We start from the raw sequence: 27,949 nt of genomic DNA on the forward strand, positions 1-27,949 counted from the left end.
GTTCTGATGTATATAAAAACATAATACACTGGTACCTTGGTTTACAACCATAATCCATTCCGGAGGTCCGTTTGTAAACCAAAACAGGTTGTAACCCAATGGGACCTCAAAAAAAATTGTTTGTAAATTTAAAAAAAGGGCGGGGGGTTGTAATCCAAAAAAAGTTGCAAACCGGGACACGCACTTCTGGGTTTGACATGTTTGTAATCCAAAATGTATGCAAACCAAGAGGTATGCAAACAAAGGTACTACTGTAAAACATTGCACAATACACATTTTAAAAGGGCTGCCTTCAGATCATAGCTGTCAGCTTTCATATTTGAAAATAAGGGGTCAGCAGCCTCAAAAATAAGGGATCAGCAGCGTCACCTGTCCCGGGGACAGTCTACGGGATATCTAATAATCCGGGATAGCAGCAGGAAACGGCGCTGGAATAAGGGAATTTCCGGCAAAAAAAGGGAAGGTTGACAGCTATGCTTCAGATGTCCTCTAAAGCTGATATAGTTGTTTATCTCCTTATCTTCCTCCTCCTCCTCCAACCCCCCCCATTGCACATTCTTTGCACGAAAATCACCAAAATGCCAATATTATAAAAACAAGAGCGTAAAATGTACGCATCACGACCGTCTGAATTCGACCAGGAGCTGGCCGGAGATGTCGTTTGCCAGGATTTTACAACAGCTAGCGACTCCCCCCCCCCAAAAAAAAAAAACCAGGGCTAAATGGAGCCTCCCGGGCCAGTGGCAGTCTATCTCTAAATCCTTGCATCAGAAAAAGCAGGCGGCTCTTGCGCTTGCAGTCTTCTGGCTGGCCACTGTCAGAAGAGGAGGCTGGGCTTTTCAAGGAGAGGCGAGCCTTTGGGGTCCGATCCAGCAGGGTTGGGTTTTTTGGGGGGTGGGGTGGGAGGAGTTGGGGGGGTGGAAATGACTTTCTCAGGGTTAAGGCGACAGATTCCTGTTTCCCAGAACAGCCTGGGAGGAAGGGGAGGGAGAGGAGCGGAGGACATCACTTCCTATCCTGCCGGCCATAGGGGGCGTGGGGTTGGGGGGCAGCGGCAAGGGTCCTTTGCCCCCCAAGTAGCAGCCCAGCAAGAGGGTTGGGGGGCACAATGCCCCCTTGATGCCGCCTGCCCGCCCCCTCCGCCTTTTGCAAGAAGCTGCTTGGTGAGTGCAAGGCGTGTTGCAATTGCAGAGGGAGGGATTTCCAACAAAGCTCCTGGGAAAAGTCCCCGGGAGGCGAAAGAGCAAAAGATCTGGGGCTGGAGGGACTTTTGCATGCATATATTCTTATTGTTTTCATGTTTCCAGCTGCTTTCAATTATGTGCAGATCGTGGTTTTGGAAGGCGATGAACAAAGCAATGATCCTAATGAAAGAGGAGCGGGAGGCGGTTGGAAGAAAAGGCGTTTGCAAAAATAAAAAACCCGAGTTTTAGGGGAGGGATTCGCCAGCCCTGTTTTCATCCAGGCTCAGTATAGGGCTTTAATGTGCTGCGACCCCAAAGCTGGGGGAGTGCAGGAGGGTAGCCAAGGATGTAACAGAAAATAATAATAATGATAATGATAATAATAATAATAATAACAACAACAACGACAAAATAACACTTCATGCAGCAGAGGGAGTGGACTGCAATCCACAAAATGCCAGCTATTGCTAACCTGGTGCCTGGCAGATTATTTGACAACAACAACAACAACAACAAAATAACACTTCATGCAGCAGAGGGAGTGGACTGCAATCCACAAAATGCCAGCTATTGCCAACCTGGTGCAATTATTTGAACTACAACTCTCAACAGCCCTGCTCCGTGAGGCTGGGGGGAGCTGTAGCTCCAACGTGATGCCCTTCAGAAATTTTGGGGGTACAACTCCAGCCAGCGCCAGTTCGGAACATCTGGAGCTTAGGGAAGGCTGTTCTGAAGAATAAGTGACCAGTTAATTTAATTTAAATTTCACAATGTTTATAGACCGCTCTGTTGTCATCCAACCTCAGATAGGCTTACGGAAAAACGATGAAACCATGAAATTAGGGTGTGTTTTTTATAAAAACAAAAACAAAAAAATGCTTAAAACATTAAAAAATAATTAAAATGAACTAAAACCAGATTTGAAAACCTGGCAGACTCCCTGAAATGTGTTCCAGGGGACTGTTTGGAAACCAATTCTGTTTGCATAATTACTCTGAAGTAATTTCCTCAGTATTCAGTGGGGCTTACTCATTGGTAAAGGTAAAGGGACCCCTGATGAGGTCCAGTCGTGGCCGACTCTGGGGTTGCGGCGCTCATCTCGCTTTATTGGCCAAGGGAGCCGGCGTACAGCTTCTAGGTCATGTGGCCAGCATGACTAAGCCGCTTCTGGCGAACCAGAGCAGTGCACAGAAATGCCGTTTACCTTCCCGCTGGAGTGGTACCTATTTATCTACTTGCACTTTGACATGCTTTCGAACTGCTAGGTTGGCAGGAGCAGGGACTGAGCAACAGGAGCTCACCCCATCGCAGGGATTTGAACCGCCGACCTTCTGATCGACAAGTCCTCATTGGTAGGTGTGTGTAAAATTGTAGCCTGACTTAAACCTTTGTTCTGCCTGCTTTTGCTTCCAGCCGCAATACTTTTCGTCAGGAAAATGGATTGTTAATAGTCCCCACTGAAAGGTATCCCCCCTCCAATGGGGACAAAAGATTAGGAAATAACTGGTGAATTGTCTTGAAATTTGTTTATTGGATTTGTATCCCACCATTTTCTCCAAGGAGCCTACATGGTTCTCCCTCATTTAATCCCCAACAAGAACCCTGGGAGTTAGGTTACTTTGAGAGGCAGAGACTGGCCCAGGGTCACCCATTGAGCTTCATGGACGAGTCAGGATTTGAACCCCGGTCTCCCTGTTCTTAGTCCAACACTCTAACCGCTGCACCACACTGACTCTTATTTTTCTTCTTTCTTTTTGGAATGTGAGAGATTATCAGAATTTGGGAAGCCCTTCTTCTCCCCTCACCCCACTCTGAACTTTGAGGGAGATTTCTGATGTCAGCTGTGTGTCAGAACATTTGCTTTACATGAGAAGGCTCCAGGTTCAATTCTCAGGGACTCTAGTTAATATTAATTACTGTTACTGTTATTATTTATTTCAGTTCTGTGTTGCTTTACAGTTTTAAAAAAAAAAATCTCGAAGCGGTTTACGGCACATTTAAAACATCAAATAGAACAATCCAGGATAAAACGTTGCTGAAGAAAGTCAGAGGTAAAATACCTTAAGGATATCAAAATAAAACATTGGAAAGGAGGCCAGCTCCAGAATGCACTTTTAATGCAGCAAAGATAACAACAGAAAATAAACTGGAAGCATTTCAAAAGAAAACATTACTAAAGGAAGTCAAATGTAAAATGCATGTTCGAAAAAACAGTAAATGCAGATTTTAAAATAAAGTAGTAAGGGACTACAGCGCGGGTGGCGCTGTGGGTTAAACCACAGAGCCTAGAATTTGCCGATCAGAATGTCGGTGGTTTGAATCCCCACGACGGGGTGAGCTCCCGTTGCTCGATCCCTGCTCCTGCCAACCTAGCACTTTGAAAGCACGTCAAAGTGCAAGTAGATAAATAGGTACCGCTCCGGCGGGAAGGTAAACAGCGTTTCTGTGCGCTGCTCTGGTTCGCCAGAAGCGGTTTAGTCATGCTGACCACAAGACCCAGAAGCTGTACGCTGGCTCCCTCGGCCAATAAAGCGAGATGAGCGCAGCAACCCCAGAGTCAGCCACGACTGGACCTAATGGTCAGGGGTCCCTTTACCTTTTTAATATGCCCAAGTGTCCCAAAAGAGTGATTTATGTATGCTGCTACAGCGGCCCGTGTTTTGTTAGCCCAAAAAAAGGGAAAACAAGCAAGGTCCAAACTAAAGAAGAATGGCAACTCAAGTTGACAGAATATACGCAGCTTGCAGACTTAACATGTAGAAATAGAAAGCAAGAAGAACATATGTTTAGAGAAGATTGGGGAAACGTTTATTGAATATATGGGGAAATAATTGTGTATACCTGAAAACGGTGGCAGCGTTAAGATAAATTCAACATTGTAAATAAGTTTAGACGGATATAATAGTGGAATACTGAATGGTTTAGTTTATATAAAATATGCAGGGATTTATGATATGTAAAATGAACCATGGAAAGAGAAGCTGGGAAGTCACTGATATTATAAGGATGTTAAAATGAATATTTTAAATTTCTAAACAGAAAAATTAATAAATTTTTTATAAAAATAAAGTAAAATGTTAACACCATAAACTTTGGTGGTTTTGCAACTACTGGTCTTTTGCACTGACATTTCTCTCTCCTCGCCTCATGTTGGTTGGTTGGCATCAGCACAGCTAACTCAGGTCAGTTCCAGGGTTTGTACTATGCTCTTAGGCTACCTGAGCCAACATAGTTTTCAGAAAAAAATCATTGAGAGTATATATCATTGTAAAGTTGGCTGGGATGAGATTTCATTGCAATCTGATTTTGATCTCAAAGTCCCATAGATTCCCATGGGAGACAGAAGCAAATTTTATTCCGAAATCTTTAAGATAATATTTTAGTTTTCTGTTAATGTTGCTTTGACTGTATACTCTATATTTGACTTTCTTCAGATTGTTTTATTTATGTTTTATTGAATTAATATGCTGTAAACCGCTTTACAGCGGGTGAATTTATGTGGGTGGCGCTGTGGGTTAAACCACAGAGCCTAGGACTTGCCGATCAGAAGGTCAGCGGTTCGAATCCCCGCGACGGGGTGAACTCCCGTTACTCGGTCCCTCCTCCTGCTAACCTAGCAGTTCAAAAGCACGTCAAAGTGCAAGTAGATAAATAGGCATTTCCTTGCACTGCTCTGGTTCGCCAGAAGCGGCTTAGTCATGCTGGCCACATGACCCGGAAGCTGTACGCCGGCTCCCTCGGCCAATAAAGCAAGATGAGCGCCGCAACCCCAGAGTCGGCCACGACTGGACCTAATGGTCAGGGGTCCCTTTACCCTTTACCTTTAAACTGCGTTGAGATTTTTCTTAAAAATATAAAGCGGTATAGAAATTAAAAATAAATGAAAATGTTTCTAGTCTCTCCTAACCTTTTTAATGGTGCTTATTCCTTCCCTTAGGGAGAAGCTCACCAGGAACAAATTTGGGCCTCTTTGGCCTGCGGTGTGTGTTGTTTTGAGGTGCCCAACCACCCTTCCAAAAGTCAACATTGGACGAATGGTCACCCTGGTCGCAGACGCCCGTCTTGGCCTGAGACACAAAATGGCCACTGAGCAAGGCAGCGCCAACACCCCAAGCTTCCAGTTGCCGGCAGGTCCGAAGGTGGGGGCGAAAATGGCGGAAGAGGAGCAGGCCAGCTACCTTGCCGGCAGGGCTGCGGGTCCTTGCATTCTTCAAGCCGGGAGCATGTGGGGCCTTGAGAGGAGGAGCGGGGAAGATGCCCCGAGTGGGACCAGCAGCGTCTCCCACACGTGGCATCAATATATCCGGCCATTTAGCCACCACGAAGCCGAGTGGCCGCGGCAAGTTTGCCGGCAGCTCTGGGAGCTGTGCTGCCGGTGGCTGAAGCCGGAGAGACACGGCAAGGAGCAGATTTTGGACCTGGTGGCGCTGGAGGAGTTCCTGAGGGCTTTGCCCCCAGAAATGCAGAGCTGGGTCAGGGCGATTGGGCCAGAGGGTGGCTCGCGAGCAGCAGCGGCCGACAATCTCCTCCCGAGGGAAAGAAGCAGTGAGGAGCAAGAAGAAGAGGTAAGAACGGTTTGCTGCAAGCCATCTGAAGGGGTTGAGAAGGTAAGTGCTTGCTGACCACTGTTGCTCCGTTCCTTTTTTTCTCGATTTTCGGGAAATGGGTGCCGTTCCTTAAGTAGCCAAAACACCACCACCCACAAGGGGGAAGCAACAGCAGGCTAAGGGAACCCCAGTCTATCTGCAGAAGTACAAAAAGGCTTTACTGTGGTACCTCGGGTTACAGACGCTTCAGGTTACAGACTTCAGGTTACAGACTCCGTTAACCCAGAAATAGTACCTCGGGTTAAGAACTTTGCTTCAGGATGAGAACAGAAATCGTGCTCTGGTGGCACAGCAGCAGCAGTGGGAGACCCCATTAGCTAAAGTGGTGCTTCAGATTAAGAACAGTTTCAGGTTAAGAATGGACCTCCAGAACGAATTAAGTTCTTAACCTGAGGTACCTCTGTATAAGGGGGTCTGGAAAACCTTGAAAGGGAAATATCTCCAAAAATTCCCATAGAGGAATGAGCATTCTTAGGTGACATTTGAGCCATACCTCTGAAGCGCTGTGACACCACTTTAGACGGTCATGAATTCACCCAAAGAATCAGGAAAGTGGGTTGTTTTTTAGGATGCCCAGAATTGTTAGGGAGCAGTTCTGGGCATCCTAAACAAAAAAACTTCCCAGGGATGGTAGGATGAAAGGAATCTGTCAACTTGCCAAGGAACTGATAAGGTTCATTATTGAGTCATCTGCAGTTTGACAGACCGCTCTTCCCAGGGTGAGAGGGAAAATGGCAAAACCAGGTTATTTATTGGGACAGAGTGACTTTTGCAGCTGTTGTTAAAGTTGCAAATCAACAAAGCACGGCACAGAGCAAGGGAGAAATTTCTGGAACTACAATGGAATATCAGCTTCGCCCAAGGCATGATGGAGAACAGCAACAACCGGGGCGGGGGGGGGGAATAGACATAATATTTTACAAGGACAGGAAGAAATAACACGGGCAGAATAATTTCCACACACAGGAAGAACAAGTTTATAGTTTGAGCGCTTCACTTGTAGTTTCATAAATAATTTAATGTGTCAAGACGAATAGAAGTTATTAATATTGCAGTTGTTGTATAATGGGATTATTATTATGACCGGAATGTAATTGAAATTAATAAGATTTTGGAAAGCAGAAATCAAGAAACTCATCAACCATCAATTCTAGCATGTGAGGAGGGGCCACTTTATCTAAATTATATAATTCAGTATTTGAATGATTGGTATTGGTAATTGTATTGTAAACGGGCATTATTATAATGAGGCTGTTATTGGATTGCAATTGAAAACTAATAAAAAGTATTATTTAAAAAATAAGAAAAAGAATTGTTAGGGGACCCTTATCTCCATCACAGAGCTACAATTCCCTGAGCGGTTTAACATGCAACCCCTCTTCACAGGGAACTCTGGGAACTGTAGCTCCGCCTGCTTTCTAGCGGATCTTTGCACTAATAATAATAATGATGATAATGATAATAATTTTATTTTATTTATACCCGCCCACCTGGCTGGGCTTCCCCAGCCACTCTGGGCGGCTTCCAACAAGATATTAAAATACAATAATGCATCAAACATTAAAAGCTTCCCTAAACAGGGCTGTCTTCAGATGTCTTCTAAAAGTCTGGTAGTTGTTGTTCTCTTTGACATCTGGTGGGAGGGCGTTTCACAGGGCGGATGCCACTACCAAGAAGGCCCTCTGCCTGGTTCCCTGTAAAATTGGCTTCTCGCAGTGAGGGAACCGCCAGAAGGCCCTCAGCGCTGGACCTCAGTGTCCGGGCAGAACGATGGGGGTGGAGACGCTCCTTCAGATATACTGGACCGAGGCCGTCTAGGGCTTTCAAGGTCAGCACCAACACTTTGAATTGTGCACGGAAACATACTGGGAGCCAATGTAGGTCTTTCAAGACTGGTGTCCATGAGGACTAGAGCCTTAAACAAGCACGGAAGCTACATTCTTTGCTCAGCTCCACATCCCATGCTTTTTCCTACGCTCCGTGCAAACAGTGGCACAGCCCTCGCTGGGTAAGAACTGTGAGCAAATGAGAAATCACATTGCTGAGAAGTTGACAGTGCTTTCTCCTTTCAGGAGCAGGTGACTTTTGAAGAGGTGGCTGTGTATTTCTCCAGCGCCGAATGGAGTCTCCTGGATGCCGGCCAAAAAGCCCTGTACAGGGAAGTTATGCTGGAGAATTACGGGAACGTGGTCTCCCTGGGTAAGGACGCTGTTCAAAAAGCAGAAAAATATGAGCATTGGTTTGGTTCATCTCAATATGTTTTTGGCAGCTGAATTTCAACACCTTCCCTGCTGTGGGCAGGAGATTCATAATCCACCTGACCACAGATGACACTTTCATATTTAAAGCTCTATGTTAGCACTTTAAACAGTCATGGCTGCCCCCAAAGAATTCTGGGAGCTGTAGTTTATTAAGGGTGCTAAGAGTTATTAGGAGGCCCCTATTCCCTTCGCAGAGGTAAAAGTCCCATAATTCCCCAGGAAGAGGGCTCTGGGAATTGTTACTTTGTGAGGAGAGCGGGGGTCTGCTGCCAGCTCTCAGCACCCTTAACCAACCACAGTCCCCAGGATGTTTTGGGTGCAGAAGCTGTGGCTGCTGAAGGGGTATAAGAATTCTTTAAATGTTTAGGGGAGAGCGGCCAGGGTCAGCTCCACGTTTGAGGGCGGACATGGCAAAGTGGGGAAGAGTCGCAGCTCTGTGGCTGAGCACAAAGTCTCAGTTTCAATCCCTGGCACCCTCCAGGCAGGATTAGGAAAGGCTCCTTGCCTGATTCCCCAGATAGCTGCTGCCAGTCAGTGAAGACAATACTGAGATAGATGGACCCATGCATCAGGTAGCTTTCCTGCGGAAGAGCCTAGCCTCTTCTCTGGTGTCTGAAGAGGGCCAGTAAGGTTGAGTGGAGCCCTTTCCGAGAAGTCACAAAAGTAAAAAGGTTGTGCTGATGGCTTTTCGTTTTGTTTCCTCTGAAGGACTTTGGCTTCTCAAACCCGAATTCGTCTCCTGGCTGGATGAAGAGGAAGAAGAAAGTGAGACATTTGTCCAGGGAGCTGCTGAAAGAGAGGAGAGATCAAGAGGAAGGAGTTCTTTGGGTATTTATTTATATTCACTCTTATTTGATTTACACGCTGCCCTTTAATAGGTTCCCAGAGTAGCTTACAGAAAGTCCAAACCACACGAAAAACACACACACACACACACACACACACACTATGCTAAGCTATCAGCAGAATTAAAACAAAACACCAGGCAGCTTTAAAAAAAAAAACAGACAGAAAATTTTAAAAATCAACGGAAATCTTATGTCACAATTCTCTGCTTCTTCCGGCAGGGGTTGAGAAGGGGTCTGAGAAGCAGATGAATGGGCCGGAAAGTTCTAGAGATGTGGAACTGTGCAGTGAGGCTTTGTTGAGAAGAGGTGAGCCAGAAGATGTGCTCGGTAGCGCATGGGCAGGAGACGCCAAGGGGCAACTGGGGAGCCGCTCGCACGAAAGCCAAGTCCAGTTCCTTAATTGCCTGGAAGGCTACGGCAAGCCTGAGGATTATTTGGCCCAGCTGGGACTCTTCCAGAGCGAGGGAGCTTTCGAAAGCATGAAGGCCTTCATGCAGAATCCTGACCTCCTTGTCCCGAACCAAGCGAGTCTTCCGGGACGGAGGACGCACCAGTGCTTGGTGTGCGGGAAAAGGCTGGCTAGCCGAGGGAAGCTCATCATCCACGAAAGGACGCACACGGGAGAGAAGCCATTTGCCTGCTCCGACTGCGGGAAGTGCTTCAGCCAGCAGGCGCACCTCAGCGGCCACCGAAGGACCCACACGGGGGAGAGGCCCTTCCAGTGCGCCGAGTGCGGAAGGAGCTTCAGCGACAGGACCTCCTTCAAGAGGCACGAGAGGATCCACACGGGAGAGAAGCCCTACGAGTGCACCGAGTGCGGGCGCCGCTTCAGCGACTGGACGGCCGCCAGGAGGCACATCGCGGCCCAAATGCGCACCAAAGCCCACAAGTGTGCTGACTGCGGGAAGGGCTTCCAGAACTTGGAGGAGCTCCTGAAGCACGAAGAGGGCCACCCGAGCGACAAGCCGTACACGTGCTCGGTCTGCGCGCAAGGCTTCAGCAAGGCGCAGTACCTTTTCCGGCACGGCATAACGCACGTGAGGGAACGGCGCGAGCAACAGCAGGACCAGAGAGGCTCCCCTGGCGAAGGGGAAGCGGCCGCGCAGGAATCGCCGGTGTGCGCGAGGGAGGGGCGCGAGGGCCGAGGGTGCAGCGAAGGCTCGCTCGCCAAGTGCGCCCTGAAACGCGCGGGAGCCGGGAAGGCCTTTGGGTGCTCGGAGTGCGGGCGCAGCTTCAGCCAGAGGACCAACCTGGTCATCCACTGGCAGACCCATACGGGGGAGAAGCCCTACGAATGCGCCGAGTGCGCAAAATGCTTCGGCACCCGGACGTCCTTGCGGAGGCATCGGAGGATCCACACCGGGGAGAAGCCCTATCAGTGCTCGGACTGCGGGAGGTGCTACAGAGACGGGACGTCCTTCCGGCGGCACAAATTGACCCACACAGGCGAGAAGCCGCTTCCGGAGAGCTTTGCAGCTCCAGCCCAGCTCATTAAACAGGAAGAAACCCACATGGGGGAGGTTCTCTGGGGCAGCCCCAGTTGCAGGGAAACTCCAAGTCAACAGCCGTTCTAAAGGAGGAGGCTTCCGAGAAGGAAGTCACATAACAGGAGGGGTAGGAACCTGTGGACCTCCAGATTCCCCCCCCCCCCCAATTATTTTTGCTGGGCTACAACTCCCTTCCTCCCTCACCACTGACCATGCTGGCCCGGGAGTTGGAGTCCAACACAGACCCAGAGGGTCATTGTGTCAATGAAATACAAACTCTTGTACAGTGGTAACTCGGGTTACAGACGCTTCAGGTTACAGATGCTTCAGGTTACAGACTCTGCTAACCCAGAAATAGTACCTCGGGTTAAGAACTTTGCTTCAGGATGAGAACAGAAATCGTGCTCTGGTGGCGCGGTGGCAGCAGGAGTCCCCATTAGCTAAAGTGGTGCTTCAGGTTAAGAACAGTTTCAGGTTAAGAACGGGCCTCCGGAACAAATTAAGTACTTAACCCGAGGTACCACTGTATTGGGGTAGAAGCTGTTTCTTACAGACCTGCCACATCCCCTCAGACCGCTTAGCCATTTGAACCCCCCTTAGCCAAATTGTAGTTCAGCAACATTTAGTGTGCTCACAGCAGGCCATCCCCCCATCCCTGGTTTCACCTTTCCTCGAACCCCCAGGAAGTTCTAGCAGCCCATTTCCCCAAGTCATAATTGTTAAGTTTCAGAACTTTGGCCATATTTACGCCACACATTTTAAGACACCATGATACCGCTTTGAAGTGTCATGGCTTCCGAAGAAGAAGAAGAAGAAGAAGAAGAAGAAGAAGAGGAGGAGGAGTTTGGATTTGATATCCCGCCTTTCACTCCCCTTCAGGAGTCTCAAAGCGGCTAACAATCTCCTTTCCCTTCCTCCCCCACAACAAACACTCTGTGGGGTGAGTGGGGCTGAGAGACTTCAAAGAAGTGTGACTGGCCCAAGGCCACCCAGCAGCTGCATGTGGAGGAGCGGAGACGCGAACCCGGTTCCCCAGATTACGTGACTACCGCTCTTAACCACTACACCACACTGGCTCTCAACAACAATTCTGGGAGCTGTAGTTTGTTGCTCCACCCCCAGATGTACAAATTTAATAGGTAAAGGTAAAGGTACCCCTGCCCGAACGGGCCAGTCTTGACAGACTCTGGGGTTTGTGCGCCCATCTCACATCTATAGGCCGGGGGCCAGCGCTGTCCGGAGACACTTCCGGGTCACGTGGCCAGCGTGACAAAGCTGCATCTGGCGAGCCAGCGCAGCACACGGAACGCCATTTACCTTCCCGCTGGTAAGCGGTACCTATTTATCTACTTGCACCCAGGGGTGCTTTCGAACTGCTAGGTTGGCAGGCGCTGGGACCGAGCAGCGGGAGCGCACCCCGCTGCGGGGATTCGAACCGCCGACCTTTCGATCGGCAAGCCCTAGGCGCTGAGGCTTTAACCCACAGCGCCACCCGCGTCCCACACAAATTTAATAAATAGTAATAATAACTATGGGAATAGTAACACTGGAAGGGGAATAGTGGGGTCTCCTATCAACTCTCAGCACCCTTAGCAAACCGCAACTCCCAGAAGTCTTTGGAGGGAAGCTATGATTTTTGAAAGTGCATTATAAATGGATTGTGCACAGGTGGCCTTGGTGCAAGTGCCTCAGCTTGAATGTGTGCTGGATCAGTTACAAAGCAGCCTGGTATCTATAGGCAAAGACTGCAGCTTCTGAAACTAAGGAAATCTGGAAATTAAAAATAAAAAGATCTTGTTTTAAAAGGGATGCATATTACATCTTGTTTTGCCTCTAAGTTTTGAGTATGCAGCAGAATGGGGGCTGGGGCAGATCACCTTAAAAGGACAGGACAAAAAAAAGTGGGAAGCTCTGGTGTTCAGTGAAGCAAAATTCTTTTTTGGAGTTTAAAACTCCTTCAGGAGCTCTTGGTGGAAACAACAGGAAATCAAGCCTTGTGAAGAACAGTTGAGGAAGTTGGGTATGTTTAGATTGGATAAGACGAGACTGAGAGGAAATATGATAGCCATCTTCAAATATCTCAAGGCCTCACATGGAAGGTGGAGCAATATTGTTTTCTCGTGCTCCAGAGGGTAAAATCTGAAGCAATAGCTTCAAGTTACAAGAAAGGAGATTCTGACTAACATCAGGAAGAACTCCCTGACGGTAAAAGTTGTTTGACAGGGGAACAGTCTACCTTGGGAGGGGATGGACTTCCCTGAAGTTTTTTAAGCAGAGGCCATCTGTCGTGGATTTAGCTGAGATTCCTGCAGTGCAGGGGGTTGGACTAGATGACCCCTGGGGTACCTTCCAGCTCTACAATTTTATACGTAATTCTATGGATCTCTGAAGCACCTCCCTGGCTGTTAAAGGTGGCAGCAGCTGTGTTTAACACAGCCCACCTCCCACTCTCCTTTAAACAGCTGCCTGGCATCTGCGCTGCTTGTTCGTTCAGCTGCCTGCTGTTCTGTTTTATGTTGGAGATAGCTTGTCCCCCGAGAGGCAGTCATATGAACTGTAGTGTAACGACAGCCTTACGTTTTTATGTATATAGGAAGAAAGTAAGAGCTGTTTGACAGTGGAATTTGCTGCCAAGGAGTGTGGTGGAGTCTCCTACTTTGGAGGTCTTTAAGCAGAGGCTTGACAACCATATGTCAGGAGTGCTCTGATGGTGTTTCCTGCTTGGCAGGGGGTTGGACTCTATGGCCCTTGTGGTCTCTGCCATCTCTATGATTCTATGATTCTATGATTCTACGATTCTATTCTATGATTCTATGACATTTCCAGCCCCGGGAAATCATTGAATATTATTTACTACTGGTATCCATGCCTCACATTTCTGGAAACAAAGTTTTTGATTTCTAATATTAAGCCAATTAGGAATTTTATTTCACTGAGTCCCAGACCCGTTTTTAAGCACGTGTGTTGTAGGCAGTGTGTTTTGATGCACCACAGACACGTTTCCCTGTCTGCTACCCAGATTAAAAGGAACCAAATGCTCTCCAAATGCTCAGTTGGGCAACATTACTGCGGTGGGTTGCTACTTTCATTTTCAGTCATGGGACTGTTTAAAGAATATTGGGAACCTATTGTTTGTTAAACGTGCGTGTTGGGTGTGATCTATCATTCTCACAGATCTATGGTTTTTAGAGGGGGTTAACTATCTGATATGATAGCCATGTTCAAATATATAAAAGGATGTCACATAGAGGAGGGAGAAAGGTTGTTTTCTGCTGCTCCAGAGAAGCGGACACGGAGCAATGGATCCAAACTACAAGAAAGAAGATTCCACCTAAACATTAGGAAGAACTTCCTGACAGTAAGAGCTGTTTGACAGTGGAATTTGCTGCCAAGGAGTGTGGTGGAGTCTCCTACTTTGGAGGTCTTTAAGCAGAGGCTTGACAACCATATGTCAGGAGTGCTCTGATGGTGTTTCCTGCTTGGCAGGGGGTTGGACTCGATGGCCCTTGTGGTCTCTTCCAACTCTATGATTCTATCTGTCCCTTTTATTATTAAAATTATTAGCTGTTTTTTGACACAGCAGTTCAAAGCGACTTAAAATATTTTAAGCAAAAACACGCATATATAAAAACCAGCATTTTTTAAAAAAAAAATCTAGAAGAAAAATCGTATTTCTTTTAAAAAATAATAATTAGAACATCCCACCCAGGCAAAAAGTTAAAACACAAAGGATTGAGGAGGTGCTTCTGCCACAAAATGGAGTGGGTGGGTTAATGGATTATTTTTGTTTTTATTTTATTTTTTATTATTATATTGTGATTTTAGATTGTGAATTACCCTGAGACCCGCAGGTAAAGGGCAGTATACAAATTTAATCAATGACAATCAGCAAAACACACAGGGAACCCGTTTGCCGCCTAAGTCTCTTTCTCCAAGATTCCTGTACACAGGAGGGAAGGACGCCTCGTGATAAACCCTCGCTTTCCGCCCCGCATATGGCGCAGGTGAAGGCAGGGAGCCGGAAGTGTTGACGGGTGCCAGGCCTGCGATCGTTTCCCGCTTCTCTAGGAGCGGCAGCCTGGGCGGCCCTGATTGGCTGCCGCCGCTCCTTATTTCCCTCGCGGCCGCCGTAGCCCCTCCCACAGCGGCCATGTGCGAGGCGGCGCGCGAGGGTCCGGCAGACGCCGTGCGGCGCTTCTTGCGGGAGCATCCCGCGCTGCGCCTCCTGCCTGCGGGGGACAGAGTCCGCTGCGCCCTGACCGGCCACGAGCTGCCCTGCCGGCTGCCGGAGCTCCAGGCCTACACGAATGGCAAGAAGTACTCTCGGCTGGTCCGGGCGGCCGGGGCGCTAGACTACGGCGAGTACGGGCCGCACATCGTGCCCAGCACCAAAAGCCCCGCGCAGCTCTTCTGCAAGCTCACCCTCCGCCACATCAACAGGATCCCGGCGCACGTCTCGCGCCACGTGCAAGGGCGGCGCTATCAGAAGGCGCTGAGACGGTATGAAGAATGCGAGAAGGAGGGCACGAAGTACGTTCCCGCCTGCTTGCTCCGGAAGCCCCGTGCCACCCGGGAGGATCCACCGGCAGGGATCCACCGGCAGTCCGATCGGAAGGGATCCTGGGAGCACGCGTCCAGCAGCGAGAGCAGCGGAACGGACGACAGCATGAGCGACTTGTACCCGCCTGAGCTTTTCCCGGAGAAAAACCCAGCAGCCAAGGGAAGGAGCAGCGACGGAGAGGTGGCAGAGCCAGCGGTGGATAAAAGTGTCGCGGGGGGAGAGAGAGGGGATCCCATGGAGGTGGATTTGCAAGCAGGCACCAAAAGGGCAAAGAGACAAGCAGGCCCCCGCAAGAAGAAGTTCAAAAGTTGAAATCAGAGCTTTGGGAGAGACGTCAGTGGGAAGGAGACGTTTCTTGACACCACAAAACACCGATTTGTGTGCGGCCGGGGGCTGGGGAAAGAAGACTGGTTTCGTCTGGCCTAATTCTGACACCACCCCCCCAAAAAAAAAAAATATGCATGTCTAGTGGCTTGGAAAACAGGCATCTTCCCATGTGTCAGGGTTAAGTGCATTGGTTGAACAGTGTTCAGTGAATTAGTTCAAAAATCTTGGGTGATTTCTAGTTTATCAGACCATCTTCTGTCAGGTCACAATCTGAGGCCCATGGCATTCTTTCAGAAATCCAACCCTTTGGGCCTTTAAGTTTACAGATTGCAATTGTTGGGGGGAAATAAACAATTCCTATTCCACTCTGTGTGTGCCAATGTTTTATTAGTCTTAGTATATTTTATACTTCAGCACAGCAGCATGTAAACTTCTGAGTACTTTTGGAGGGAGATTGCCAAGGATCTCCAAACTTTGGTCTCCAGCTGTTTTTATGGACTACAATTTCCATCCTTGACTACTGGTTCTGCTAGCTAGAGATGATGGGAGTTATAGTCCAAAAACAGCTGGAGAGAGACCAAAGTTTGGGAAACCCTATTTTAGATGAACTGTGAACTTTGTTTTGTAAAGGGTCAAACTTGAACTGGAATGAATTCCTTTCTAAAGCAAACGCCAATTGGTGCATTTGTGATCTGGTTAAAGGGGGGGGGCAAATGGGCTTTGCAATAAAATGTTGCTGTGTGGAGAACTCCCAGTTCAGGATTTAAAAATGTAATAAAATATTAGGAAAAATGGAGGCTGGAACCAGGTCTGGGTAGTTTGTCACTGCCTGCAGCTTCAATGACAAGACAGAAAATGCAGGAAAACAAATCAAGAGTTATATAATTGGCTGGGAGCTGGAAGACTGGAATAAAGCTTACGAAACAGGCAGTAAGAAAACACACACAAATCTGTGCTGCTCTTTCCAAAATATATTTTTTTTAATTTGTGGATGGTGTGTTAAACCATAAGTACAGTTCTGCACAGGCTGTGAATGTAGGTACACCAAAAAGGGAATATAAGAAAAGACACAACTCAAGTCTCCTAAGGAACTCAGTTTTTTAAAATGCAAATTTCTAGTCCTTGTGGATTCAGAGGTGCTTGAAAGACAATGTGGGTGATACTTCCTGAAATCACACAACCCAGTAAGGGTCCACCAGAGATCCCAGAGCTGGAATCTAGCTACAGGGTCCTGCATATGTCCTTCCTTCTCCCCATAATTTATCATATCTTTTTGCAAAATAGAAATAAACTGCAGACTAGGTTATGCCAAGCAAGGTGATCATTTATTCAGATAGCAAAACTCCCCCCAAAAGTTCTAGAAGAATTTTGAGTACCTGAAAGCCAATTCCCCCCCTGCAAATATTTATTTCTCCACGGATTATACATAACTTCAGAAATATGGAATAATTCAACATGGACCACACTTGGAAGTATCTCCCTCCTGAACCACCAACACAGTGCTCTCATGACTGGGAAAGGAACAATTCTCCAATCTGACATGAGCTTACTGAGATCTCTACCCACACCTGTTTAAAAATGGTAAAAAATTAATCTAGAATAAAGGTGGCAGTCACATAACTAATGTGGGGGAGAATGTCCGGGGTGAATTTCTGAAAGGTGGTGCTTTGTCCTGAATCTGGGGGTTGTTTAAAACAAGTTTTGGCAACCCTAAGCAAAGGCATGGCAGCCGAATGGAGACTCCATCTCTAGGGCCAGTCTACCTCTGGGTATCAGTTGCATAGGAGGGATTTGTCCTTTATGCTCTGCTATGGCCCACCCAGAGGACTGGCTGGATGTTTGGAGGAATTAAGGAAGCTGGACCAGGTGGGCTCTTTGGCCTGATCCAGCTGTTCTTACATTCTCAGAACACATTTTAATAACGGGGGGACATCCAGCAAAGCAGGATGTTGGAAGATTCAGGGCAAGCACAGAGTTTAACTATGGAACTCGCTGCTACAGGATGCAATGGCTTTAAATCAAATTCATGGGGTGTAAAGCTAGCTAAGGCTCTACCTCCACTGCCAGAGGTAGTTTACCTCTGGATAACAGCTGCTGAGAATCACAAGTGGGCATAGTGCTATTACATGCAGGCCCTGCTTTTGGGGCTCCATTGGGCATCTGTTTGGCCACTGAGAAAGCAGGATGCTGGCTGGGCCTCCTGTCCAATCCAGCCTGTCGGGCTCATCCTTGTTGGAGGAAGAGCTCTGCAACCCAGCAGGGATTGTGCGGCTGCTGTATTCATACTGCGTGACCACCCTGAACAAACCTATCAGCACCAGTAAGCCGATACCGAGACGGTTGTGGATCAAAATTTTAATATATTTCCAACCCCAAGGTATTAAAATTTTGACCCACTACAGTCTCAACATCTTACTTTCACACACCCTACCATTCTGCAATAGTCCAAAATCAACACCTTTTTAGCTTATAACTTTATGGCTGATTTGGGGTAAATGTATAGGACCTCTGGTTAAGTCCAGTCGAATTCAACTTTGGGTGCAGCACTCAATTCCGCTTTCAGGCCAAGAGAGCCGGTGTTTGTCCACAGACTGCTTTCTGAGCCATATGGCCAGCATGACTAAGCAGCTTCTGGCGCAACAGGACACCGTGATGAGTGCCAGAGCGCACGGAAAAGCCGTTTACCTTCTCGCCACAGTGGTACCTATTTATCTATTCGCGCTGGTGTGCTTTCAAACTGCTAGGTTGGCAGGAGCTGGGGCAGAGTAGCGGGAGCTCACCCCGTCACGGGGATTCAAACTACCAACCTTAGGATTGGCAAGCTCAAGAGGCTCAGTGGTTTAGACCACAGTGCCACCCACTGATTTAGGGACAGTTTTATCAGTCCTGCTAGCCAGCTTCCCATTGAGGCACCTGGTTGGCCACTGTGAGAACAGAAGGCTGGACTAGATGGGCCCCTGACTTGATCAAGCAAGCTATTCCTATGTTCTGTGTGTAAACAGGTGTTCATTAAACTTGGAATAGTCCATCAGGCTTCTTTTGCCCATGGGCAAACCGTATTTCTTAAAACAGCGGGCCAGGAATCTCAATCCACTCTCAGGTGGAGTTCAGCGCCATCACCTGCCCAGTGCTTTCTCCTCACTCGCCTGTCTGGTTCCCGAACTGTTGGAACAATGTCAGCACCACAATTTTATTGCACACCGGGTCAAGTTTCCTGGGAGAAAGAAATTTAGAGGAGCAGGAAGAAATGAAGATCTTCCTCTGGAGGGAACCGGCCAGAGGAAATATTGAGGGAAATCACATATTCAAAGGTTAATATTTCAAATAACAATAATAATATTTCGCCCTTCCCGTAAGAAATCCCCACACACCTGAGAATAGCAATGAAAGGAAAGAAGGAAGAAAGCTGTTATAGGAGGAATGATAGAAACTGGCAGCTTGGAGTGGGCATAGGGAACGGTGAAGGGAGGAAAGGAGAAGAAATAGCAGGAGGTGAATAAAAGTACTTGTAAGAGATGCATGGAGAGAAAGGAAACATAAAATAATTTGACTTCTCCGCTTAGAGCAAAATTCTGCCTAAAACAAAACTATCGTGATTCTTCCATGATACTGCTCACAGCTTGAGGAAAGCCAAACTGTGGAACTCTGTGTTACGAGGAAATTGCTAAGGCAAAGAATTTAGAAACAGAGAGATCAGGGAGCAGTGATTTTCAGCTGTTTGTGCTGAACTTCATCTCAGATCTGCCACTATTTTGCGACTGGCTCTGCCCTCGCATCTTGTAACTGGTGGGCCTCACGTTTGTTGCTGGTGGGTTAAGTAAGTTTCAGGCCTTTTAAGTGTTTGCTGGAGGTGAACAGTTTTGAGACCAACCCTGCTCTGGTGAGAAACTAGCTCAGCCTGGCTAAAAAAATCTGCCCCCGTAATCTTCTTTCTGCACCGTTTTTGCTTTCCTGTGTGCGATGATCCGCCAGCCACCATGGAAGCTTTTCCTGCAATCTATGCCTTTGTACAGTTTCTCTCTGCTGTGGAGCCATAAACGTGGTCGAAGCTTTTACCCTGCACTCTCGATTGCTGATACGGTTTCTCTCCTAACTCAATGATTTGGATTCTCGGATGAGGAAGAAGGTAGACGACGCAAACATTTACAAGGTTTCTCGTGCTACGTGGATTTTCTTGTGCCTGAAGAGGTGCGAGGGGTCGCTGAAGTTCCGCCCACATTCGGGACACACGAACGGCCTCTCCCCTGTGTGGATTCTCCGGTGGTTCACAAGCTGCGAGAGCTGACGGAAGCACTTCCCACACTCCAAACATGTGTACGGTTTCTCCCCTGTGTGGATTCTCTGGTGTTTCACAAGCGGGGAGCGCTCTCGGAAGCACTTCCCGCACTCGGAGCATTTGTACGGCTTCTCTCCCGTGTGGATTCTCTGGTGACTGATAAGGGCTGACCTCCTCCGGAAGCACTTCCCGCATTCCGAGCACCGACACGGCCTATCGCTCGTGTGGGTCCTTTCGTGCACGAGTAGTTCGTTCCCTGTGCAGAAGCTCTTCCCACAGGCCAGGCATTTGTACGGCCTGTCTCGTGTGTGGGTCCTCTTGTGCCTGATCAGGTGCGAGGGGTCTCCGAAGCTTTTCCCGCAGTCGGGGCAGCTAAAGGGTTTCTCCCCCGTGTGGGTTCTCTCATGGTTCATGAGCTGCGAGTGCTGGCGGAAGTCCTTCCCGCAAATGGAGCATTTGAAAGGTTTCTCTCCCGTGTGGATTCTCTGATGTTTAATGAGGACTGATCTGCTGCTAAAGCTCTGGCCACATTCCGGGCATTTATACGGCTTCTCTCCCCTATGGATTCTTTCATGGGCAAGGAGACCTGAATTGTGGTTGAAGCTTTTCCCACACTCTGAGCACTGATACGGTTTCTCTCCTGTGTGGATTCTCATGTGAGTCGTAAGATAGGCACTGGTGCTAAAGCTCTTCCCGCAAACAGAGCACTCACAAGGTTTCTCTCCGGTATGGGTTCTTTTGTGTCTGTTGAGGTGAGACGGGTCGCTGAAGGCCCTGCCACAATCTGAACACGCATATGGCCTCTCCCCTGTGTGGATTCTCTGGTGGCTCCCGAGCTGAGAGTGCTGCCGGAAGCATTTTCCGCACTCCGCGCACTTGTAGGGCTTCTCTCCCGTGTGGATCCTCTGGTGTTTCACAAGTTGCGATTGCTGCCGGAAGCACTTCCCGCACTCGGGGCATTTGTAGGGCTTCTCGCCCGTGTGGATGCCCTGGTGGTTCACGAGCTGGGAATGCTGCCGGAAGCACTTCCCGCACTCGGAGCATTCGTAGGGCTTCTCTCCTGTGTGGATTCTCTGATGTTTTGCGAGCTGCGAATTGTATTGGAAGCACTTCTCGCACTCGGAGCATTTGTGTGGCTTCTCCCCTGTATGCATCCGCTGGTGGCTAATGAGGACGGACATCCTGGTGAAGCTTTGCCCGCAGGCAGCGCACTGGCACGGTTTCTCGCTCGTGTGGATTCTCTCATGCATGAGAAGCTCGTTCCCTGTGCAGAAACTCTTTCCACACACCAAGCACTTGTACGGCCTCTCTCTCATGTGGGTCCTCTTGTGCCTGATGAGGTGCGAGGGGTCACCAAAGCTTTTCCCGCAGCTGGGGCAGCTGTACGGTTTCTCTCCGGTGTGGATTCTCTCGTGGTTAACAAGGTGAGAGTGTTGGCGGAAGCCCTTCCCACAAACGGAGCACGTGAAAGGCTTCTCTCCCGTGTGGATCCTCTGATGTTTAATGAGGACCGATCTATTGTTAAAGTTTTGGCCACAATCTGGGCATTTGAACAGAGCCCTGTTGGCTTGGATTATTCCATGTGCCAGAAGATCAGATGTCTCCTTTAAGACTTCTACACACCCAAGGGGTCCTTTTTCATGCTGATCCTCAGGGAAACCCTGCTGGAATATTCTGTCCTCCAGTTCCTCGTACCTGCCCTGGTGATCAATCAAGTTGTCCTCCTCTTCTGCTAGGCAGTTTCCCTGCTGGCTCTCAGAGGCTTCATCTCCCAGATTGGGGCTCCAAGATAAATTCTGTTCCGCTCCTCTCAGTAGCATCGCATGTGGTTCCACTTCCGCAGGATTTCCAGCCTGATTTGGCTCATTCCCACACATCCACGCATCACCTGCCGGAATAAGAACAGAATTGCAATGTGCGTCTTTTTTTGAGAGAGAAAGAGAGATGGAGGGGCAGAGAAAGGAAGGAACGAACACTGGCTACACACTAGGAGCAGCTGCATGGAAACAGCGACAGTGCCACATGCCTGAATTACATCCCAGTTAGACTACTGTAACCTGCTCTAGGTGGGGCTGCCTTTGAAAAGTGCTTGGAAGCCCCACCTGAAACATCAGATCTCCCTATACGAACTTGCCTGGGTGCTGAGCTCCTCAAGTGAGACCATTCTCTCTGTCAGAAGCACAGAGCCTTTTCTGTGGCAGCCCCCGTATTGTGGAATTACCTCTCAGGAGATGTTAAACTGCTTTCCTATTTGTTATCCTAAGGCCTTCCTATTAATCCAGGCTTTTGAAAACCAAGGTGCAGGCGATGCAGACCACTAGGCCGCTGTCAGGGCAAACTGCATCTTAAGCCTGGTTTTAAATGTGTTTCAATGTACTTTTAACTATTGTTTCCTATCAAGATAGTTTTATTCCTTTGTATTTGATACAGTCAAACCTCAGGTTGTTGAACATAATCCATTCTGGAAGCCCATTTGGCTTTTGAAACGTCCGACAACTGAGGCACGGCTTCCGATTGGTTGCAAGAGCTTCCTGCACTCAAGCGGAAGCCGCGTCGGACGATTGGCTTCCGAAAAACATTAGAAAACTGGAGCATTTACTCCCAGGTTTTCAGCATTCGGAAGCCAAAACGTTTGAAAACAGAGCCGTTCAGGAGCCGAGGTTTGACTGTACTGACCTCTAAGCTGCCGTGGTAGAAAAGTGGGATAATAAATACATCAAATAATTAAATAATCTCTGGCTTTAAAAGCCAACCAACCAGGGTATGTGTGACTCTAAATTCATGGAGATTAGATCTATAAATGACCAGTAATTATGGTGATTAACAGCAGAATGTCTAGCGTTCCCCATCTCTAGAGCACAGTTTCCCCAAGTGGTCAATACTGATCCTTTGGGGTCAAATTGGAGGGGGCGGGAGTCCCAGGATAGGATGAGAGGGCAATCAAGCAAAGAGGATCCTTGCCTGAGAAGGTAGCAACTCCATCATCGGCCTCTTGCTTGATATCCTGGAAGAGCAATCCCTGCCAAGTGTCTTGAAGAGCGTCCTCTGTCTCGGGGAGATTCATTTTTTCTTGCTTCTGCGGACTCAGAACCTAGCAACAGAGCAGCAGAGATCTTGTTCAGTAAAGAGGGGCAGAAAAGGAAAGAGGACCACTCTGGAAATTATAGCTCTGTGAGGAAAATATGGGGAGGGGACTCCTACGAACTCTGAGGATGCTTAACAAACTACAGTTCCCAGGCTCCTTTGCCCTCTTGCCCTGATGGGAAGGGAGATTGGACACCATATAAGAAAAAAGCATTTGGTAATTTCCTTTCTTTTGAATCTGTTTCCCATATAGTTCTGTCTAAATCTACACACCTCTGTTTTTTTGCCTTTATAAGTAAAGGAAATCCCTTCAGGGAATTCCCATCTAAAGCAGGTATTTTTCTTTTAAAGAGCCTCCGTCAAAAATTTATACAGTGGTACTTTGGGTTAAGTACTTAATTCGTTCCGGAGGTCCGTTCTTAACCTGAAACTGTTCTTAACCTGAAGCACCACTTTAGCTAATGGGGCCTCCTGCTGCCGCCAGAGCAAGATTTCTGTTCTCATCCTGAAGCAAAGTTCTTAACCTGAAGAACTATTTCTGGGTTAGTGGAGTCTGTAACCTGAAGCGCATGTAACCCGAGGTACCACTGTAATTCTCTCTCTCCTTCAAAACCTCTTTTAAAATTATAATCCTCTCATCATCTATTTCAAGACCTTTTTCATAATATGTCTGGAGCACTCCGTCTTTGATAGAATTTCCTAGTAATCTTGACCACGTCGACAGAAAGGCCCTTTTCTCTTCCTTTCTCTGATTCAAGGTGCACTGAATCCCCTTCTGCTTCAGTCCTGCTAAAGCAGCTGGAGATCCAGGCAGACACATTTCTCAGCTCAGCAGACACTGTAGTAAAAAACGGGGCTGAGCCAGAAGCACTCCAAGTACTTGTTCCCTCCAAAAATCAATGCATTGCCTGAAAATATTACCCTCTCTCTGCAGGGTATAATCATAAATCAATATTCTTCATGGGGAATGCTTCTGCCAAATGGAAACAAAGAATAAGGTCAATATTCAGCGACAATGCATGTTTCCAAATCTTAAGAAGAGATTGTTGCTGTTGAATTATGAATGTCTGTGTTTTCATCTGCATTCCCGAGCCCACTCAAAAAAACTTCAATTTCAGTTGAGAAAATGGATGACTTTGCTGTTTCCTCTCTGCACTGTAAAGATTTTGCTGTGGTTTGAGCCAGTAACGTCAGTTGGGAAACCTCTATTGGCTGCACCAATGCGACTGAATCCCCCAAATACCCCAAACGCTCAAAAATAGTGACAATCTGGAAGCGATCCCAAGACCTCTCAAACGGCATCGATTTGGACACAATAGCCAAAATATAGGAAAACAGAGGCCAACTTTTCCGCTTCCTGCTGTCAAGAGACTGTTAAGCAAACAAGAAGGTGTGCGTTATTAAATATAGTATTTACTAACAGCTTTAAGAGGGAGGGTTGGAGGAGATTGCAGATTTCCATCTGGGGCTGTGGAGACATGTCAATTTTATTTATCTAATATATATATATATATATGCAGGTTTTGGTGTCTTCGGGTGTCTTCCCGTGTAAGAGTCGGGGTGTCTGTGCGACGTTTCGACGAGGTCTCACTCGTCATCTTCAGGCTGGTGCTTTCGGCTTCTTGTTACTGGAACAGAGCAGAATCTGGTGTTTGAGTTCCTATAAATACTGTTGAGGGGTGTGGTGTATAGCCTCCAACGTTCTGGGCAGAGAGGAAGTTCCTAGATTAGTGTGCCTTTTCTTCTTTTGTTCCTTAATTACTTGAGGGATATCTTGAGTGATTTCATGAGTGACATTCTGAATACCACTGGGTGGGTCATTAAGTGTAGATTAGTTGCTAAAGCTTTCGTGTCTTGACCTCTTGAGCTTGTGAAGAGTTTTTCTGAGAAGATGGCTGTGCTGCATTTAGTTGTGCTCTGGCTTGGCTTCGTGTATAGGGGCGAGCTGTGATTTTGTGCCTTGTGCCAGCCAGATCTGTGTAGGGATTGCAGGGGGGTGCAGCATCCGGAGGTGCCACTATAGTTTGGCTACTGGATGGAGTCTGTAATATGTCTGTGGAGAGGGTCTGGGTTTGGGTCTGGTGTGGTTGATTGGTGACGGCATTCTGTGTGCCTCTGGTTCTGGTGTCGGTTTTTGTGGGGAGGGCTAATTTCCAGATGTCTGGCAGGCGGGACGTGTCGTCACGCTTGTTCATGTTGTGAGGGTGTTTCTCTATCTCGATGGCTTCCATGATTATTCTCTTGTGGTGATGTTCCATGTTAAAGAGCAATTTGGAATCTGCAAAATTAATTTCGTGTCCTGTTTCTTTCATGTGTTGGAAAAGAGAGGAAGTTTTTTCTTCTTTTTTGACGGCATTCTTGTGTTCTGCGATACGTGCATTTATTCGTCTGTTTGTTTGTCCAATGTACGTGGCTGGGCAGACTTTGCAGGGTATTTCATAGACCCCTTGGTTTTCCAGCTGGATTTTGTCTTTTGGGTTTCTGAGGATATTGGCTATTTTTTGGTTGGTGCAGAAGGCTGTTTTGATATTGTGTTTATGGAGGATTTTGCTAATTTTGTCTGTAGTGCCCTTGATATAAGGAAGGAGGGCCATGCCATTGTTTTCTTCTGTGTCTTGGTTTTTGGGGGGTGTTTCTTTTTGGATTAGCTTAGTAACCCTGTTTTTCTGGTATCCATTGGCGATTAACACATTTGAGAGATTCTGTAACTCAGTTGTCAAGTGGTCTTTGTCAGCCAGGCGTTTGGTTCTGGAGATGAGAGTCTTGGCTACGGAGTTTATTTGTGCAGGGTGGTGGTGTGATTGTGCGTGTAAGTAGCGGTTGGTGTGTGTTTTTTTCCGGTAGATAGTGTGTCCTAGGGAGCCATCAGGTTTTTTGTAGATTAGGACGTCAAGAAAGGGGAGTTGGTTGTTGTCTTCTATTTCCATAGTGAATTGTATTTTGGGGTGTAGGCTGTTGAGATGTGTGAGGAAGCTATCTAGTTTTTCTTTCCCGTGTGGCCAAATTACAAAGGTGTCGTCAACATATCTGAGCCAAAGTTTGGGTTTGTGTTCTGACTTGTCTAAAGCATTGGTTTCAAAGTGTTCCATGTACAAATTTGCGATGACCGGTGAGAGGGGTGATCCCATAGGTGCTCCTTCTATCTGTTTGTATCTTTGTCCATTGTGGATGAAGTACTTGTTGGTTAGGCAGTGGTTGGTCAGGTCCAGGATGTATTTGGGGGGATTGTATTTGTTTTGGATGGCTGTCAAGGCTTCATTAACCAACCACTGCCTAACCAACACGTACTTCATCCACAATGGACAAAGATACAAACAGATAGAAGGAGCACCTATGGGATCACCCCTCTCACCGGTCATCGCAAATTTGTACATGGAACACTTTGAAACCAATGCTTTAGACAAGTCAGAACACAAACCCAAACTTTGGCTCAGATATGTTGACGACACCTTTGTAATTTGGCCACACGGGAAAGAAAAACTAGATAGCTTCCTCACACATCTCAACAGCCTACACCCCAAAATACAATTCACTATGGAAATAGAAGACAACAACCAACTCCCCTTTCTTGACGTCCTAATCTACAAAAAACCTGATGGCTCCCTAGGACACACTATCTACCGGAAAAAAACACACACCAACCGCTACTTACACGCACAATCACACCACCACCCTGCACAAATAAACTCCGTAGCCAAGACTCTCATCTCCAGAACCAAACGCCTGGCTGACAAAGACCACTTGACAACTGAGTTACAGAATCTCTCAAATGTGTTAATCGCCAATGGATACCAGAAAAACAGGGTTACTAAGCTAATCCAAAAAGAAACACCCCCCAAAAACCAAGACACAGAAGAAAACAATGGCATGGCCCTCCTTCCTTATATCAAGGGCACTACAGACAAAATTAGCAAAATCCTCCATAAACACAATATCAAAACAGCCTTCTGCACCAACCAAAAAATAGCCAATATCCTCAGAAACCCAAAAGACAAAATCCAGCTGGAAAACCAAGGGGTCTATGAAATACCCTGCAAAGTCTGCCCAGCCACGTACATTGGACAAACAAACAGACGAATAAATGCACGTATCGCAGAACACAAGAATGCCGTCAAAAAAGAAGAAAAAACTTCCTCTCTTTTCCAACACATGAAAGAAACAGGACACGAAATTAATTTTGCAGATTCCAAATTGCTCTTTAACATGGAACATCACCACAAGAGAATAATCATGGAAGCCATCGAGATAGAGAAACACCCTCACAACATGAACAAGCGTGACGACACGTCCCGCCTGCCAGACACCTGGAAATTAGCCCTCCCCACAAAAACCGACACCAGAACCAGAGGCACACAGAATGCCGTCACCAATCAACCACACCAGACCCAAACCCAGACCCTCTCCACAGACATATTACAGACTCCATCCAGTAGCCAAACTATAGTGGCACCTCCGGATGCTGCACCCCCCTGCAATCCCTACACAGATCTGGCTGGCACAAGGCACAAAATCACAGCTCGCCCCTATACACGAAGCCAAGCCAGAGCACAACTAAATGCAGCACAGCCATCTTCTCAGAAAAACTCTTCACAAGCTCAAGAGGTCAAGACACGAAAGCTTTAGCAACTAATCTACACTTAATGACCCACCCAGTGGTATTCAGAATGTCACTCATGAAATCACTCAAGATATCCCTCAAGTAATTAAGGAACAAAAGAAGAAAAGGCACACTAATCTAGGAACTTCCTCTCTGCCCAGAACGTTGGAGGCTATACACCACACCCCTCAACAGTATTTATAGGAACTCAAACACCAGATTCTGCTCTGTTCCAGTAACAAGAAGCCGAAAGCACCAGCCTGAAGATGACGAGTGAGACCTCGTCGAAACGTCGCACAGACACCCCGACTCTTACACGGGAAGACACCCGAAGACACCAAAACCTGCATATATAGATATATATATAAAACAAACGAGGGGTCAGCCATTGTGTGCTCTTTTCTCCCAGCAGCCCTCGGTGTAACCTGAAACTTGCAGAGCAAACTACTACGCCCTTACCCAACTGAGCTTGCAGTCTCCTCCCCATAGAAGACTGGGATTAAATGCATTAAATGTGGGCTTTGTGGCTGCAACATCGCCAAGCCCTTCTCCCCACCCCTCTCCTCTGTCCCTTGCTCTGCTTAGCCTCCAGCCTGACGAAGGGCTCTGCTGAACCCGAAAGCGGGCGCTTTTCACACTCACCGACATCACCGCCCACCAGCTGCCCTGCTCCCTCGGGTCCTCCAGCCAAGGTTGAGCGAAGCCGGAAGAGGCTCT

At 47.5% G+C, this 27,949-nt stretch overlaps 3 protein-coding genes across 3 annotated transcripts; 2 read left to right on the forward strand and 1 right to left on the reverse strand.

Annotated features, from left to right (window-relative positions):
* Window positions 1-1,030: 1,030 nt before the first annotated feature.
* On the forward strand, window positions 1,031-11,188 carry LOC309524691 (uncharacterized protein). The gene is made up of 5 exons (XM_082209595.1): window positions 1,031-1,163; window positions 5,122-5,749; window positions 7,864-7,990; window positions 8,761-8,880; window positions 9,120-11,188. Exons 1-5 carry the CDS (start codon window positions 1,120-1,122, stop codon window positions 10,472-10,474), a joined length of 2,274 nt encoding a protein of 757 aa, XP_082065721.1. The 5' UTR covers window positions 1,031-1,119; the 3' UTR covers window positions 10,475-11,188.
* A 3,334-nt stretch (window positions 11,189-14,522) lies between these two features.
* Window positions 14,523-15,640, forward strand: SURF2 (surfeit 2). The gene has a single exon (XM_082210706.1). It carries the CDS (start codon window positions 14,538-14,540, stop codon window positions 15,258-15,260), a length of 723 nt encoding a protein of 240 aa, XP_082066832.1. The 5' UTR covers window positions 14,523-14,537; the 3' UTR covers window positions 15,261-15,640.
* A 2,811-nt stretch (window positions 15,641-18,451) lies between these two features.
* Window positions 18,452-27,938, reverse strand: LOC309524714 (uncharacterized protein). The gene is made up of 3 exons (XM_082209651.1): window positions 27,875-27,938; window positions 22,513-22,642; window positions 18,452-21,439 (listed from the first exon to the last, which is right to left on the reverse strand). Exons 1-3 carry the CDS (start codon window positions 27,878-27,880, stop codon window positions 19,419-19,421), a joined length of 2,157 nt encoding a protein of 718 aa, XP_082065777.1. The 5' UTR covers window positions 27,881-27,938; the 3' UTR covers window positions 18,452-19,418.
* Window positions 27,939-27,949: the final 11 nt, after the last annotated feature.

This window comes from Podarcis vaucheri (assembly GCF_965113315.1).
Source record: "Podarcis vaucheri genome assembly, chromosome: 2".
Lineage (NCBI taxonomy): Eukaryota > Metazoa > Chordata > Lepidosauria > Squamata > Lacertidae > Podarcis > Podarcis vaucheri.